The 18,725-nt window shown below is 36.4% G+C and overlaps 1 protein-coding gene across 1 annotated transcript; it reads left to right on the plus strand.

The window, feature by feature from the left end:
• Positions 1-5,682: 5,682 nt before the first annotated feature.
• On the plus strand, positions 5,683-18,168 carry LOC592565 (G protein-activated inward rectifier potassium channel 3). Its single transcript, XM_011662543.2, has 2 exons — positions 5,683-5,827; positions 15,519-18,168. The coding sequence occupies exon 2, from the start codon at positions 15,557-15,559 to the stop codon at positions 17,153-17,155; it is 1,599 nt and encodes a 532-aa protein (XP_011660845.2). The 5' UTR covers positions 5,683-5,827; positions 15,519-15,556; the 3' UTR covers positions 17,156-18,168.
• Positions 18,169-18,725: the final 557 nt, after the last annotated feature.

Genomic DNA, 18,725 nt, shown 5'->3' on the forward strand with positions numbered 1-18,725 from the left:
AGGGTTTTTTCTACCAAAGTAATAATAGCATACTTTCTTTCTAAATGTGAGGGCAGGTCAAAATGTGATTTACAGTGTAAAAAAATGTATACGGTTCTTTCTCTTTATAACTTTCATTATCATTCCCTTGTTAAAGTTGTTAAGGAATTGCATTCCAAATTTTTCATTCCCTTTGATGATCTGATGTCAGATGATCCTAAGCAAACAATTCAAAACAAAGACTTATTTTGTTTGAAAGAAAAAATGAACCTCAATTATTACCCAGATTTTCAATCAATTGAAAAGTTGGTGAGCATGGTCTGCTAAATGTCTTGAACAAATCTATTCCAAACCATTCAAAAAACAGTATTCAGCGTGCCTAACCTCTAACGGTGTGTGTTATTTGAGTGTCTTCATTATAAATCAAACAGTAAATATACTACGGATACAAAGTAACAATTCATACTCTGACAAAACTGGTATACAGTAAGAATTCACTATGTCTTATTTGCAATTGAATATTCATAAGTTGGATAAGTATATATTACTGAGGAATTATACCTCTGTCTAAATAATATGATCGCAGAGACTTTGGGAAAATCATCCTCCAGCAATTCCAGTAGCCTTGTCGGTCTCCTATTGAAATGTACAATCAAAACAATGATGTATATTACATAATCTGAATATGGTTTCTATGGGATATACCATAAGGTATTGACATTAACCTTGAGTTGATTTCTCTAGTCTTTGTAATGGTGTTATATTCTGACCAAATAACTTTGATACGTTTTTACAATTTCCAACTTAAAAAAATACCTCAATGTGTTCTACAGGTAGTCACAATACTCTTGCAACATAATTGGAATCTTAACTATGGTGTGTGGATTTCAGTATTCAGACATGTACACAGAAATTGTCGATTTCAACTCTCAGCATTTTGCTTGTAAATTTCAAGTTCTTTCATCTTGTATTCATCATCATTCTCTCCTCTCAAAAATTCCATTCTTTTGTTATTCTTTTGTGTATCCATGAAAGGTAACTATATTTGTATGTAGATTATATTATATTAACATGGGGGGGGGGGTTCCTTGATTTTAAAGCTATGATTGTTTTGTAGAGAGGTTAAGTTGACATGACAAACAGTTTTAAAAGTCAGTTTCTGAAAAAGTTCTATTTTCTTCAAATCTGTTGATATATACAAGAAGCTTTCATATCGTCTGTTATGACCCATTAGGAGCGAGAGGGACTTTAATTTTTTGTTAAAAGCATGAGTTAATGCCCTCCTGGTTTCAAACAGTTGATATGTTCCATTTTAACTTTTTGTAATGGATACAAAAAAAGAAATTCTCAATCGTCTTGAAGGCATAATCCACTGTTCTGATGTCTTCCCAATGAACTTATCGCAGCTTTTTCCAGGTATTTTCTCCAGGTATTTTTTCCAGTGTTTTTTCATTCCATTTATATATCTTCCATTTTCAATACTCTGCCTACTTTATATATAGTCATTTCTCTTTCGTAAATTTTTTATATATAACATTCCTCTGTATATCACCTGTATATTAAAAACCCTTTTCAACTGATGTATTCTATTTCTATTCAACGGTGGAATCCTTGTATTCTATTTTTCATGAGGAATATTCACAAAAATGTGCAAATTGAAAATACTGCTGTGTATGACTATGTTGGGTGAATGTATAAAATCTTGTTTTTTAAATCTTTGATATTCTTTTCAATCATGTTTTCAATCACTTTTTTAAAGGAAGATTTCATCAGTTGGTGGCAATATTACAAATCTATATTTGAATAACATCAGCAACAACAAAAGCTTCCACTGTACTATATTTCACGTAAAAATCTCCTTTTGATCTAATTAAAGTGAAATTGTGGTACAAATGTTAGTGAAAGTTGTAAATTAGTTTAAAACAAAACAATATGCAAGGGGCGTTTTTGCCTGCAAATTATATTATACATTAACCTAAAACTTGCCAGGTTCTTTAGTTCTTTACACAAGTTTAATGTTGACCATTTTAAAATTTTGTTCATGATATGTTTCTGACATTATACTGTCTTTTGGCTTGTTTAATTCAATTTATTTCTAGCTTGGTTTCTTAGTTTAGTAATCCTGTAATGTTATGAAACAAAGTTATCATAAGAAAAATCACCAAAGAATACATGAAATGGTTTAATTGTAATAATTCTATCATTTGGTTCATGGATTGTTTAATTTGAAATGGTAGAGACCTTAATCAAGTTTTCAGAAATAGAATGTATGCTGTACACTGTAAAATATTTACAGCCTGAATTCTAAGAACTGAAAGGCTTTGAAAGGTTTTCAAATGATAATGATGCCAATTTTTTGTTGTAGTTGAAACATATTCCTACTTATATTTTTCTTTTCATTACTATATTTTTTTCAAAATGCATCTAAGAGTTTTTGTCATTGATTATGTTCTATTATGTGTAAAATTGCATATAGTCATTTCTTTATGTATGTAAAGGGACAAATTTTGTAAATAAAAATAAATAAAGCTTGTCAGATTGCAGTGATGTACACAATAAAAGGCTGTGGTGAGATTATAAAGTAAAATTGTCACTTTTTTGTTAATGTCTTCTCTTCGTGGCTGTGTTAGCTATTCTCTTCGTGGCTGTGTTAGCTATAAACAGTGGCTTGAATGAGTGAGATGAAGTTTAAATAATAATCTTTTGGAAATGTAGCTGAGGAGGATTAGAGGGAAGGAAAAAGAGGAAGAGAATGAAGATGGAAGGAAAGATTAAGAGGTAATAAAATGGGAAGAGTATAAGTTGTAAAACATGAAAATAACTGAGGGATCAACGGTTTTCGTTTTGTTTTTGTTTTTCATGCATGATTTTATACAGATAAAAAAAGAGATTGCAAATTTCACATGAATTTAGAGAACAAAATTAAGAGCTTAAGACAGAGAGGAAGGGGGTTAAAGAAAAGAGACGTGGAGACATTTTATAAAAAGAGATGAAAAATAGACGGGGAAAGAAGAAGAAAACAGCAAAGAGGAGATATGGAGACAGAGAGGAAATGATCGCTGGAGACTTAATAAAAGGAGAGATGAAAAGATTATACAGAGTGAGGGCGATAATAATGTGAAGACAGAAAAAGAATAATGGAAAAGAAGGAGAGAAAAAAGGAATATTAAGAATTTTCAATGGACAAGAAGGAAATTTCCCAAACTAGCCGAACTAAATATATTATACAGCAACTGGCAAGAGGTGGCGCTCTTTATGAATGATTTCAGACCAACATCTATTTCGTGCAAACTCAGAGAGAGGAACCCAAACACTCTTGATAAACGAAATGTTTAAATATCATTAAAGCAATTTCCCCATTTCTTTCACCAACGTACAAAACCCGTAATAATAACCTTCCTTAAACAAATCATTTTTGTTTTTTGAGCATTTTGATACAGATTGAGAGGAAGAAAAAAGAAGAAGAAGGAAGTAGATTTAAACTAGATGGAAAATTCCGTCAAGGTGTATACCATAACCTTTCATGCAGATTGCAAAGAGGGCGCTCCTCCTAAATCGTGAAGCTGCATCGTTGCCTCCGCAGATTTAGGACGGCAGATACCATTTCAGTATTGCTCATTGATTGTGACTATAGCCCTAAAAAAGCGGAGCTAGGGGTGACAGGGGCTTGAGCCTTAAGGTAGATGCCCCTAGCAACCCCTCCCCATATAAAAGAGAAAACTAAGAGAAAAGGAAAGGGAGGGGAAAAGAAACATTACAAGAAAATGATTCAACTGACTTCCGCACCTTTTTTTCCTGGTCATTTAGGCTACTTTGCTCATTAAGTGAACCCTTAGCTCTCTCCATTATCCTCATGCCCCTTCATGAGTTGCACATCCTTGATATGCCTCCGGGTGATTATATCGAAGAGAGTGAAGACGTCTCAGTGACACCACCAGTCCACCAAGGAGACACAGAATGAAAAATTACCGGTTTGGTAAATCCAATGGGAGTTTAATAATAAAAGTCATTCAAATCACTTTTTAAAGAGCAATTTACAGTGTTAAACAAGCTTAAAATAGACCTGCATTACAATGAACATCGATTAAGGTATTGGGGTTTCGGAACTAAATTAAGGAGAGTATAAATAGCGATGGGCATAACGGGTATAGTGCCTCAACCCTATCTTTTTTGTTATTTCACTGGAGCAAATATTGACATACTGCTGCCCATTGAAAGTTGGAATATTTTTCTTGCCTCTTTTCACGAAATGATTGTAACGATATGGTTTATATCCTTTCAAAACTGTATTGATAAATTTCTGCTACTCCTTAGATTGATCAATAAAGTTCTGAGATGATATAAACTTTATCTATCAAAAATATACTGCATTGTCAAAAGAGGTAAGAATTAAAAAAAAATCCCATTTTGGGGGCAACAGCGTACAAACATTCATTCGATTCTATGCAGAATGTCGTGTAAAATTTAAACAGAAAAATAAAACTTTGTGCTTTGTCAAAATTAAGACATGTTTTCCAAAAGTAAAACTCAATGAGAAAAAAAATGGTTGATTTTAAAATGGCAAATCGCTGCGACGCGGGAGTGTGATAATTTAGGGACGGGCCGCGGAGGTGCGGCCCGTAGGGGGGGGGGGGGCAGGTTTCTTAGTTATGAGTATCTAGCTCTCGGCAGGGAAATTACTTAAAATTGATTCCTTTTTCCTCGATACATGCACTTTCCTTGAAATTTGATAGTTTTTTCTTTTCACCCTGAAACTTCTTGCTGGAGAATAATAATAAGCACACATCGGTCGCTCAATAAAAGACGAGGGATAGGGAAGGGAAGCAAAGAGGGCAATCAATATTGAAAGAGAACCAAGATCAGGCTCTTAAACTAAAGGAATGGAAAAAAGGTAGATGAGTAGAGTTTAAAAGAAGATTGATCAGAAGTTTGAGAGGAAAATAAGGTTGAAAATGGAAGGGAGGGGGTGATGGGGGTAAAATGGAAGAACGTCCCTGGAGATAAACAACAGAAATGGGAGAGGAAGAAGTCTGCTCAAAAAGAAAAGCAACGATCGAGAAACTAGATGAAGACGAAGAACGGCAATAAATAGGGGAACCGTGTACTGGAGAAGCAGTGTCATTATACTTGCCGTACTTCTACTTCTACTTCTACGACGATACTCAGCAGGACCCATAAGTCAGGATGTAGTGCTGAGGAATAAACTATCTAGTTCTTACTTCCCCATTGCAGGAATTAAAAGAAAAACAAATTCAAACAGCAAAATTGTAATGTATTTGCTCTTCATATTCCGTCATAGTTAGTATGAACGTAAACAATGCAGGAAGCATGCATTGAGGACAAGTCCGTTGAATGAATGGATATAAGTTTTGGGAGAGTCCATTATTTGATGGTCCGTGTGAGAGCAACGTGAGGGGCATTCTACATTTTTGCAAAACATTTTGTACGCTTATACACCCAAAATATCTATCATGGAATCAATTACACAGTTTAGATTTCAATCACTAAATAGAGGTTACAATTGTGGTCTTTCGTTATTCGTTAACAAAAAATGGGTGCATTTAATAAAACACTCATACCTATAGATAATGAACCAAGTCTCATCGCGCCAATAAATCAAAGGCGCGGGCTTTGTGTATACATGTGTTGTGTATACATGACGCGACGTAGTATAGGTACCAAATACTACACACGAGAAGTACACATTCACATTCATATGATGTGTATTACGACGAGCAGCACGAAATCCTGGCAGAGAAGTACACATTGATCGCCAGAATATCCGTTCTATTTCTTCCAGGATTTTGATATTATATTGGAATTATACACAAGACAATTAAAGAATATTGTAAGTATTAAAATTACGCTATTTCTGTATTTGTATGCATGTTTTTGCGAGAAGAGAAGTTATATGTTAAGTGTTCAAAAACTCAAATGCATCTTCGCCGGTGCTGACGGGGCAGCGATCTACCGGCGTGGCGCTGTGTAGTATCCATTCGTGTGAAAGTGAAACCATTCATAATTTGCTTTGTTTAGACACCGCCCAATCTAGTGTGATCACCACGTGTACAGTAAAGAGCCCATGGAAAATGCCGCTCTATATTTGGACAATGAAAGTGTTTTGGCCTTTTTGTTCAAAGGTCTTTACTTTACTAAAAAGATGCTAGATTTCTTTTCTATACACAGGATGCGATGTGATTAATATCGGTGGGATAAAAAAACTACTTCACACTCAATGAAGATGAGGCATAATGAGTCATGCTAATGCTGGAAATTAAGTGTATGTACTCAAGATATTGTTCTACTTCTAGTGACTATTCTAGATCATAGAATGAGAGATGTTTCTAGTCTCTAGATGATCATTCATCTGGATTCTGGATCATACACGTGTAATTTTGATCAGTCATCATGGTCATTCAAACGTCTTCATTGGCCAGGTTCTGAAAATGTCCATTAACGTAGGTCTTCAACCCCAATCATGAGTCATGATGATGCAATGGGTAGGGGAATAGCCTAGTAAATAATCGCCAAGTAGGCTACAATAGTACAGACTACAGTACAAGAGATTATCTGAGAGTTGAAAAGGTTGGGGGGGGGGAGGGGCAATTCCTTTTTAAAAACCCAGTCAGAAGTTTTAAAAAAATGAAATAGGCGTACCGGTAGATAAATTATATATACATCATTATCTGTGGACAGCTTATGTCAGCCATAGATTACAATACTATCAAGATATGCTATTTTAAGATGTAGTGTCTGTCAGAGGAGTAACAGCTTTCTGAAAACTCAAAAATCTGAAGCTTTGAAAATCAGAAGTTATCGACTAACTAACTTGACTTGACATGAAAATTGACTCAATGACATCATCTTATGTGGAGTACACATATTCACAATGACTTTGCATAAGTTAAGCACAGCTCATCGTCTCAGCTAAAAGGTGAGCCATTTGGGTCCACATGTTATGCCCTCACAAATACTAGAGCAAATTTGACCTCGAATTGGTGTTTTTAAAACAAATAAACCGTTCTTGTACAACGCTCATCACATATGTCCTAGATGTGCTTCCAGAAATCATAACTTTGGATATTATTACCCTGGCTTGAGGTGTAATAATAATAGGTACAAAGGTTTCGTTTAAATGCCACATCATGATTATCATTTAATACATAATAGTACAGGTCAAATCAAACAAACAAGATCCAACGGCCTACATACATGAATCATATGAATACCGGTGTTGTAAATGTACAACTGTACATGTATTATGTATTTCATTGTACATTTTTTGCCTGATTTTTGCTGATAACTTTCTTGCTCAGTTCTGTTAATGAGAGGCTATAATCTAAGCTAATTTAATGGTTTTATAAGATCTCCACCTTATTCCTTATAATTCAAAAAGATGAGAGATTGTTGTGATTACAGTATGGCTTGTTGGGAATACAGTATGTGTTGAACAAAAAAGCAAAGCAAAACAAAACAAACAGACCATTTATTACGAGGATACCAAATACATACATACATGTATATTTGTTTATACATGTTCTTACTTATTCTTTGTTGCCGTTATGAGTTTATGTTCATGATGTTGTTATTATTAATATTTTTGGGGGATGTGAACTAAATTTTGTTCCCTATTTTGATTAACAGGGCCTCATGGAAGACCACCATTATTGGTGATAATGAGTCACCCTGTCTAAATATCAGAAAGAAATAATAAATTATATCACACGTGGCTGAGTGATGCATCATCAATGTGACCCATCACCTGGGATACATACACAACTGGAATTATCTCCAAAATGTCCCCCAAACCGTCTGAATTTGATTATGATGAGGCAGCGAAGGCATGCTCCACCACCGTGGCACTGTGTGAGCCACGAATTAGTCATCTAATGGGTAGAGTAATGGAGATGAAGCCATGCGAGTCGAGTAGGGTCATGACATCTTTTGTTGACTGGCTCGTGGGTGGCAACTGGCAGACCCCACCAAATTCAAGTTCATTGTGTTACACCAGGGGGGTGTTTCACAACTAAGTTAGACTTAACAATTATTGAAAGCCGTTAGCATGATCTATGAAAATATTTTGTAAAAGTTATATAAAATCTTGCTTCAAATCGTTCATATTTTCTAATATCAAGGAGATTTCATGTTCTCGATGTGGAATTTATGAAAAATCTAAAATACTTGAATGTTTGCTCTTGAATATATTTTATTTTAAGGCTACAAATGGCTCTCCATAATGTTTAAGTCCAACTTAGAGTTAGTTTGATTTAGGATCTTTGTGAAACACCCCTCAGTATTGGTGAAGCTGCTTTGTTTGAATTTCAGATAAGGATGATTGAGCATAAAAAACATAAAGACATGTAAGTTTACTTGGCCACCATCCATGTTTTACGTCATCATAAACAATGCCCGTATGTGCATGCCAAGCCATTATATAGACATGTTCATCAAAATGAACCCCCGAACCATTGACGTTATTCACCTTATCTTTTTTGTTATTTTCACTGGATCAATTATTGACAACAAAGTTCAAATTCCACGGTCAATACATGAACGTCATGAGCCTATCATATGAACGATTCTGTCAAATAACTTGTAGGGGCCTACATGTGTACATGTACATGTATGTATTTAGAAATATATTCTTTTTGTACTTCTATTGTAGGTCTATACAAGACGTACAGTATTCTAGAAAGTATAAATGAGATCACCCTGATCTTTACGTGTACTTATAGTCAATGGTTTTTCAGGGCCGGTTTGATAGCAGCTAAAACCTTTGTCAAAAGTAATTGTGTGGGAAACAAGAAAGCCTTACTGCTTATTCTTTGTGCATGTATTTGCACTTTGCTCCTCTATTTGTACTGTTCTGTATAGTATTGCTGGCATGGGTCAGTGTTTTTCTCCATTTATTAGCAGTGTTTTTTAGTACACAGGAGGCTTACACTTACGGTTTACATCTGCACATGCATTGAGGTGTTGTTGTTGATACCACTGTTCTGTAACCCTTGATGGATAAACCATGAAGTTGATAGGCTCGTGGTATAGGACAAGTCTCTTACCAGCCACAACCCCCTCCCTTTGTCTCTTTCGGTCTCTTTCTCTCACTCTCTCTCTCTCTCTCTCTCTCTCTCTCTATACATGTACAAATGTACATGTACATAGCGTACAACTTGAGTGCAGTATATTTCCAAGTGAAGCACTTTCCAATAAACACTTTCATCATCATCATTATTATTATCATTTTAATTTTTGTTATAGCTTCATTTTCATTATAAATCATTATTGTTATTGTTATTATTATTGCTATTATTGTTGCTTTTTAATAGTTTGTTTAGTTTTTACTTTTTGAAAATTTTTGGGGTACATGCAGTTGAAAGGGGGAGGAAAAGGGATTTCCCCAAACTTCTTGGTTTATTTTTAAATTTTAGCCTCCAAGGCCTCCATCCACCTTTATCATTCTGTAGATTAAATTGGTATTTGGTACCCAGGGAAAGTCTAGAATCATTGATTTCCCCTGTAGTCCCAGACATAGTGATTTATGTCCTGTCTGGGTAATGAGCCTCAAAATATTGATTATCCATGTTCATCATTTGACACAGGCTGGTGATGAGTGCTATGAAATTAAATAAGAAATTAGGCATTCATTGTTTCATCAATTACTGTCATGTGCGGAGATATGGAGAGCCCATTGGCAACCGTCCAAAAGTTATATTGTTTTTTTTGGCACTCAGTGAGGCTTGCAAGATGTTTCGTTATCTAATGAGCTGCAAAACAAAGTTTTTTTATTTAGCTGATTCTCTTAATCAAGGGCAGTCCTTTGTAGTTTGCTTTAGTCTATTAAAGGCACACTGTCCTTCTTGTAGCTACTTGCTCCCCATATATAGAAAACTTCCCCAATCGGTGCCTGTTGGTTCCCCATGATCCTCTTTTTCTTATTCTAAATGAGAGCTGAGTTAATGAGATAGCCACCTGTCACAGTGACCTAGCTGGCTCGCTTGTTTTTTTTATCCCTTCTATCTGAAGTAGTAAAGCCTGCCTTTAAAGCAAGTATTAGGCTTGTATGATATTTCATTCATTTAAACTTTTTATTATGATACTATGAGCTAGAAAACAAAGAATTACATACATTGTAGCTTGTGCTTTCAATTAATTGCAATTCTTTGTAGTTATTTAGTACACTACAGTGTATTTTTTGAAAGGTAAAGACCAGTTATGGTCATGCGATTGCATTGTGAAAGAAACGTTGTGGAATCAATCAGAAAAGGTTGATCATCTAGCATCTAGCATCTGCAAGGTTCTGGAATCATCAAAATGATAAGAAATTTGGCCCATTCTTCGTAAAGTTACAAGCACTATACACAGAAAGATGTATATGGGACTACCCTATATCTCTCACAGACCATGAGAGAAACAAATTTGCCAAATATATGAATTAGTAGGCGGTTTCCCGGAAAATTTTTTATCATCATGTATTAGTCAAAACATATTCTTTCACATGATACTGTAGGTAATGAGAGCTTCCATTTCATTTTTTGAAATTTGGGCGTTTCCAATACTGGTCTTTACAGTGTACCTTTAAGGGGATTTATCTCTGGAAAAATTTTGACAATATGAAAGCAATCGTGAGGCAACCTCATTTTTATTTTGTTTTGGGGGAATGGGATTATTGAAACATCCTATTTCTGGCAGTTATTAAAAGGTCTTTTCTCTTTTCAATTTGTGTTTTTATGTTTAAATTATTGTTAAACAGAGTCTGTGTATGGGCATTTTCAATATATTTATCTGGTAAGTGTACAGTGAACATGATAGATCAGCTGCATGTAATGGAGGCATACAAATAAACTTTCAAATGTGTACTTCATTATAAAACAAGATACAGACTAAGGTACATGTACAACTCCTAGAGACTGACTGGAACCTACCTCACAGTTATATCAGCTCAGGATTAGCCTTGAGTCTTAACAGATTAATTATCCCAATTAGGACGATTATGTGCTTTAACTTAATCCCTTCCAGATTCAACTCAATTAGGTAATTCCATTGAGCTTTGATCAGATTTGTTGTCATGCCCTGAACACCATACATTGTACATGTACACTTGATAAGTTTATGTTGTTGTTTCTGTAACTTTATTTTTTGCAACTTTATTTTTGCCTTGGTCTTTTGATTTCCACTAACAGTAATTAAAATGATTTCTTGCATACCTTCAACTTCAAGAATCATGACAAAACTATGAAGAAAAGAGATTTAAGAAGTCATTCTATTTTCTGAATTAATATATCAAAAGAACAAATACATGTATTAAAGTTATAATAGAAGCCTTAATGTGTAATGTACCTTTAGCAGTGATGTAAATATAAATAATATATGTACATGTACATGTATACAGTACATACATTTTTTGGCAAAGAAAATACATTACATCACTTACATGAACAAGGACAAAGGCAATACAAGAACATACGGAAATGAAACAAAACAAAACAAAACTAAAATAATTAATTGAACAATAACGTTGGCATGAAGCCTTCTGTCCTAGTATCACTGGTTGTAAACATAAACTACATTGTAAGTGGTATGTTCTTTGTTTTTGCACAAGAACCAGTATAGAAATTACAATTATGTTACATGCTGTTGTATACACACTGTACAGTGTACATGTATATTGTAAGATGATCAATTAAGATGTGGACTTGAGATTACTAAATTGTATTTGTTATTTCGTAGAGTTTAGACTTAAAAATAAAGTCTGCTAGTAATAACAATGTTGAGAAGCAAGCCTGTGGAGAAGGATACAGTGTCTAAAGGCATTGTTAAACAATGTTTCCAGTTTTATAAATCTGTGATATCAGCATCTGTGATATGTGTAATATTGAAGCCCTAAAACCGCGCTTCAAAATGATCACGAAGTTCCTCATAAAAGTAAAATCTTTGAGTGACCGATTTTACCATCCTCATTTTCCCCACAAGACTGTAGTGTTATAAAAAAAACTTTTGGAAAGCAGTTTTGGAAATTTTGAAATCCAATCATAAATATCTTGATAATCAGACAGGCGATCGGCATGTAAAAATCATGGGATTCCTGACTGACCTAAAGGTTTATAATAATGATTGCAGCATGAGCTAAATCCAGCATTTTGTTAAGAATATGAGGCAAAGATACCCAATCCCTTTAATAGCTTGTGCTTCTTGTTGAAAATTGTGGTAGGGTCTGTGATTAAAAGCCATCTTCTCCCCGAGCATTAACAATCAAAATTTCAATCAATTATTCTTCCTTCATAATATGCACCCAGTCGATATCCCTTCAATTACATTGAGGCTATAAATAACTGACAATAACTGACTATGGCACCAAGAAGACAATTATCTTTTGTGGACTTTACATAAATATCATTAGATATTGATAAGTCCTTGGGGACCATTTTGCTGCCTTTTGTTATGCCACACTTTTCGGATCATTGGAATTTTTAATGTGATGTAATGTGTAAATCAATAAAAATGGTTTGATATCCTTTCGTGTGACCAATTGTATGATTAAGCCATCATCTTCCTGTGAATGTTCAAAGTGTAGTCATGCATACATGTAAACAAGATATTACAGCTCTGCAAACATTTGCAGTATTTCCATTATATCCAGTTCAGATTTTTAATGTTGTACATTTGATAATAATGATACTGGATATTTTTATAATGCTCAAGGTGCTTCAATATTACCCTGGTACTGCTAGACTACCAATGTCTGTGCTGACACCGTTCAAGGATTTCTTTCCTACCAGTAACTATTTACAGTGTAACTCCTACACCATGGAGAGTGGCAAATGTAGATTAAAATGTATTGCCAAAGGCCACCAGTACTGCAACAGCATACCATCTGATGCTTAGTCAATTTATTATTGTATATCATAGGAAAATCTTCTAATAAATGTTTGATATTTATACATTTTATTTTGGCTACTGATGTCTAAGGGGCCATGGGAGCAGACCACAACACCTTTACAAACTTTTCTTTCAAAAATATATCCTACTACATATACAAGCTATAGAAAAACAAAATGATCAATATTTGTGTAACTTATTGTATATATACATGTATATGATCTCTAAAAAAAGTTCCCTCTTTTTGAGTACTCTTAAAAGCCCAGGCCCAAGGAAGATTTGCAGCTTAAATTGTAATCGTATAGACTATAGCAGGGCTTGATGTTAGCAGGCACCCATGACACCTGCACTGTAAGTCCCGACCCCCAAACTTTAAAAAAAGAATTACACAGGACTCATGCACACATCATAATTTAAAAAGTTAAATCCGAACCCTCTTTCAAAAAAAAATTGGTGTGGATCCCTGACTAGAGAATGAACATTTTTGTCAATCTGTGAAATTTAAATTACATAAATTTACGCAACTCCACAGCAAAGTGTAGTTTGGGCATTCAAGTTGTCTTCAGAATACAGTTTGTCAATTTTAAGTTTTTAACACTGATCCTCTCCTGAGTTTACACTAAGAATATGACAGACAAAGAAAGCGGACAAAATATACAGTTCCTCAGGTAGACAAAGGAACATCCCTTCACTGCTATTATGTAAAAAGGTGAATATGCATGTGACACCTGTTCTACACATTTTCACATAATAGCAGTGAAGGGATGTTCTTTTGTCTACCTGAGGAACTGTATATTTTGTCCGCTTTCTTTGTCAGACATGTTCATAGTGTTACTAGAGTTCACAAAGAAACAACAATGAAACTTCACACTTATGAAAGTTTGATACACTAATGATTATTTTGTCGGGAAGGTCCACCGCCTTCTCATGCTTACGATGTTTTATTAACTTGATGCGCTCAACTCCAAACACGTAGATAAATGGACCCCATGCTGGTGTATCATTTCAGGAACCAGGGCGCTCCGCATCTTTTTCACACTACCACTTATTATCCTACTCACCGATTTCCCACCTTGTCGCCTTATTAAGCTGCTCTAATTCATTATTCATAGACGCAGACAAAGAAGTGGTTAAGACGAAGCCTCGAGGCTACATGTAGGTCCTCTGGCTCAAGCAGACCCAGTATTTTGCCTTGGATCGGAGACAATGGTGAAAAATCAATCAAGTCTTTTTGCCGCTACCTGTCTATTTGAGTAGGAAGTAGTTATTTTTATAAAATGTTTATTTACTCAGTGTACCCTAAATAGAGTCTTAGAATGCTTTATTTATTATTTACATGTAAATGTTAAAAATAGAATGTACAGTATGTGAAAGCAAAGTTTATTGACTGTAGATGAAAATTGTTCAGTTCGTGACATACATTAAACAACTCAATATTATGATCTTTGCACTTTATTTTCTCAAAATTGTGATCTACATTAGTTGCAAATCATGAACCTCTGTATTAAACTTGGGGAATAATTTGTTTTTGGTAATATTATTCATGATTTACATTTTACAACTAGATCATGAATAACATTACCAAAAACAAATTATTCCCCAAGTTCAATAAAGAGGTTCATGATTTGCATTATCTGATTTTGGCCTCGGGCATCTTGCATATTAAAACATTCTGATTACCGGTAAAATGCAACTCAAAATATAAATGCTTTATACTACTGTACAGGTGATAAATATTGGGAGCAAGCAAAGTTGTACTGATCATATTTTTATATTTAAGATCTGATAATTTGATTTCCTTCATGTCAATGTTCTCTTTAAAGTTTATTTTGGATTTCCTGATAATTTCATTTCCTGATAATTTTAAAGGATAATGAAATGTGCTATTTGTTTATTTATTTATTATTTTATTTTCCAAAAATGTTGTTGATATACACTTATCCAGTACATGTACAGCAATACCGATGATAATTCTGATCATACTTAACACTGCTTCAAAGTTAAGACAGAACAGCCTTTTTAAAGACTTTGAGAGCTCAGATGTTTCATTTAATATTCTTATGTTTTATGCCCTATCAAAGAAGAACTCATCTGCTCGTTTCATAACATCATTATTTGTGAGATTGATTGTTACGTAACACTAGTACCCAATCAGGGTGTGTGGGATATTTGCCCAAGTAATTACTTTTCAAAGGTTACGTGTGAATGAATCGTTCTTGCCAGCGATCTCGGTCTAGATTGACATGCTTAATAAGTAGCACTATCCAAGAGGCCAGACAGGGACGTCATTAATTGAGTAAGGTTGGAGAAGGGACATACCGTAACATGTACAAATTAAGTGATTGTCAGAACTCGAGATGACTTTGTGCGGCATGGAGTGCTGTAACCATTTGATGTATCTGTTAGGAGCATGTGTGCGAGGAGTCAAACTCATTCACACCAGGCAGGTGCACATTGTTGAAATAATCTGAATTTTAATTGATGCTCTTTAGTTTAAGTCGAGGAACACACATTGGAGAGAGCAAATGCGTTCCACTACAGTTCATGTACTTGCAGAATTATTGTTTGACTTGATGTATTTTTGTAGGTATCAGTTGTCATCATTGTTGATTAGTTTGAAAACCAAGGGGGATTAATTTGTTCTTTTATTCTTTCTGTTTCAGGTTTCTTCTGAAGTGTGAGTGTTGAGAGAGGTCTCATCATGTCTCGTCCCGCTGGCGAGACGGACCTTTACGAGCCGCTGGGGCTGATGGAACCTCCAAGGATGGAGGCGGAAATGGACCGACGCGTCAGCAACACCAGCCTCTCTTCGGAGAGTGCCTACAGCAGCAATGGGAACGGACCTCCCATTCCCACGCACCACAATCGTAAGGATTCCGTCCGCTCGTACAAACTGCGCAGGAAACTGAAGCGCAGGAAACAGATGCAGAGGTTGGTGGGTAAGGACGGAGTGTGCAATGTGGTTCACACGCGAGTGGCGAGGTTACGCTTCATTGAGGACCTGTTCACAACCTTTGTGGATTTAAGATGGAGATGGAACCTGATGGTGTTCACCTTTGCGTATGTCGTCGGATGGTTCTTGTTTGGACTTGTATGGTTTGTCATCGCCGCGGCGCATGGTGACCTCAACGCCTCACAGCGCAACTTGACAGACTGGGAACCGTGTGTGTACAACATGGAAACATTCACCGGAGCGTTCCTCTTTTCATTGGAAACCCAGACAACAATCGGATATGGCTTCCGAAGTGTGACTGAAGAATGCCCACATGCAGTATTACTAGTTGTTGTACAGTCCGTCATCAGTTGCCTCATTGATGCCGTTTTTATTGGTTGTATCTTCGCTAAAATCGCTCGTCCAAAGAAACGAGCCGCCACGCTCAAGTTCAGTCGGAAAGCCGCCATTGCCCAAAGAGACGGTAAATTATGCTTCATGTTCAGGGTCGGAGACATTCGAAACAGCCATCTGTTTGAGGCTCACTTGCGAGTTTACATGATCAAACCCAAAGTCACCAAAGAGGGGGAGATTATACCACTGTGTCATCACAACATGGACCTGGGTTATGACACTGGGGAAGACCGTATATTCTTGGTCTGGCCCATCATAGTATCACATACAATAGACGAAGACAGTCCACTCTATGAGTACTCCTGCAACACGATAGACACCGCTGACTTTGAGATTGTGGTTATCCTCGAAGGAATCGTTGAGCAAACAGGGTTGACCACTCAGGCCCGTACCTCCTACATGCCTGGAGAGATACAGTGGGGCTCTCGCTTCTGCAGCTCTGTTCTGTGCCTACGCAGCGAGTTCGACAAGCAGTACGACATTGACTACTCCAAGTTTGAGGAAACATACACTGTGCCAGGCCACCCAAGGAAGAGTGCCAAAGAGCTGGACGAAATTGAGCAAAAGGAAGAGGAAACGACGGAGAGCCAGTTGGCTCAGCTGAAAGACCTCATCACCAATGTTATCGACGAGCAGAAGCTGCAGAGATGGAATCCTAGGATGACGGAAGAAGTCTTCGCCCGTCGCTTCAAGCAGTTCGCACGGGGGGACTGCAATGGCCGAAGCAGGAGCACTGAACATCTTACTCTGAAATGGAAACCTCCAGATGTTGGAAGACTTGTTTCTATCGAGTCTCAGGGTTCCCACGAGGGTTCACAGGAGATGCATCCTCTGCGGTCTTGTGATTCCCAGACCACGGAGGAACTGTCGATGACCAGTCATCCAAGCCCGCTACCAGAAGAAGCCCTCAAAGAGATGCCAGATGAAATCAAGAGGAAAGAGTCAAATGTATAGCAGTACTACTCACAAAATGGTAAGATCCCTGTACAATATTGCAGTGCAGAATATGTGTGTTCATAGAGATATATTTGTATATATAAACAAGTGTCAATAAACATTGTACAAGTTGCTTTCATGATGAGTATGAGGTAATTTTTGACTGTGCAAGAAAAAGGTATTCAATCAATGTATTAAAGAGAGCAATGAAGTGACTTCTGGTGTATTTGGGCTACCGTCAAGTCTATCGATCACAAAGCTTAGAACAGTTAACAAATAATCTAGCTTCTGTTGAAAGATTTATGCAAGTGCAAAGTTTTAAACCTAGTTTTCTAGTCCTAAATGTGTAATACATTTTGGAAAAAATGCTGTGTGATGTTGTATCTTCAGTTTGCTTAAACTGTCTTCCATGGGGAAAGAGACTTTTACCCAAGTTACCCGATGTTCAAATAGCTTGTTTTGAGGCAGCCATTTAAGAATCACACCAGACCGATAAGAAGGGATAATATCTCATTCTCGTAAACCTGTCTCACATTTCCATAAGATTTGTGTCCGCCATCCGAAAATACTCTTCATATCTGTGTCATGTGATCATGCCGTAAAAGTGAGCATAAACTAGAGGCAGTCTCGTTTACGGGACGCTATTTATGTCGTAATGAGGCTGCATGGCGAGCAAGCCATATCAAGAGAGATAGTTGCGGTAATTAGGAGTGACAGCTTTGGATCGCGATAGGGTGCTGGGAGGCTTAGGGCAAGGTGTGGACCAATGGCCATTGCCAATTTAAGGTTGAGGGATGACTTTCGAGTTGTATTCTGCTTCCAGGTTTATGAAGCTGTTCTCATTCTAAACACCATTCCATCATTTAAAGTGATTGGCTTGTCCCAGTTAGTCTGGTTTATTGTATTTGGTGTACAGCCATGTATATGTAGGAATAGGATTGACCCAGATAAGCAGATAGTATAGTCTAGTTCTGCTGACTCATACTTTTTCGCCCCCTTCCCCCTCCCCTTCTCCTTCCCCCTCCCCCTTCCCCTTCCCCCTCCCCCCTCCCCTTCTCCTTCCCCCTCCCCCTTCCCCTTCCCCCTCCCCCTCCCCCTCCCCCTCCCCCTCCCCCTCCCCCTCCCCCTTCCCCCTCTTTCCTTCTTCTCTATCTTTGGTTAACATTGATTTCATTATTCCATAAAAGCTAGGAAACAGTTGATTATTTTTTAAACCTTGAACATTTAATTGAATGTGAGTACTTCAATGTGAGAACATCAGAAAAATAGAGGGCCATTATTTACAGTTTTTTTGCAGTTTCTAACTCTTTGGAGTATGGCCTGTTAATTTTCCCTACATCATTTCTGTACATACATGTGTATGTACATGTACAATGTACCTTGCCATAAGAATACATTGAAGTTTGCTACATAAAACAATGAAAGTATTAAACTTAACAGTGTGATGAAGTCATCAGATGCACAGAAGTTTCATGGACAGACTACATGTATTTGTATGAATAGGACTAATGATTTTTTTTTCTTGATAAGGGAACAAACATTAACTTTACAGTCCATGCAATTATTTCTCAATCAATTCTTCAGATCA

The sequence above is a fragment of the Strongylocentrotus purpuratus genome, unplaced genomic scaffold, assembly GCF_000002235.5.
Source record: "Strongylocentrotus purpuratus isolate Spur 01 unplaced genomic scaffold, Spur_5.0 spur5_contig_825, whole genome shotgun sequence".
In the NCBI taxonomy this organism is placed as follows: Eukaryota; Metazoa; Echinodermata; class Echinoidea; order Camarodonta; family Strongylocentrotidae; genus Strongylocentrotus; species Strongylocentrotus purpuratus.

What these genes read in the sequence shown, in the direction of transcription:
- LOC592565 (XM_011662543.2), top strand. Translation starts at nt 15,557, where the DNA reads ATGTCTCGTCCCGCTGGCGAGACGGACCTTTACGAGCCGCTGGGGCTG.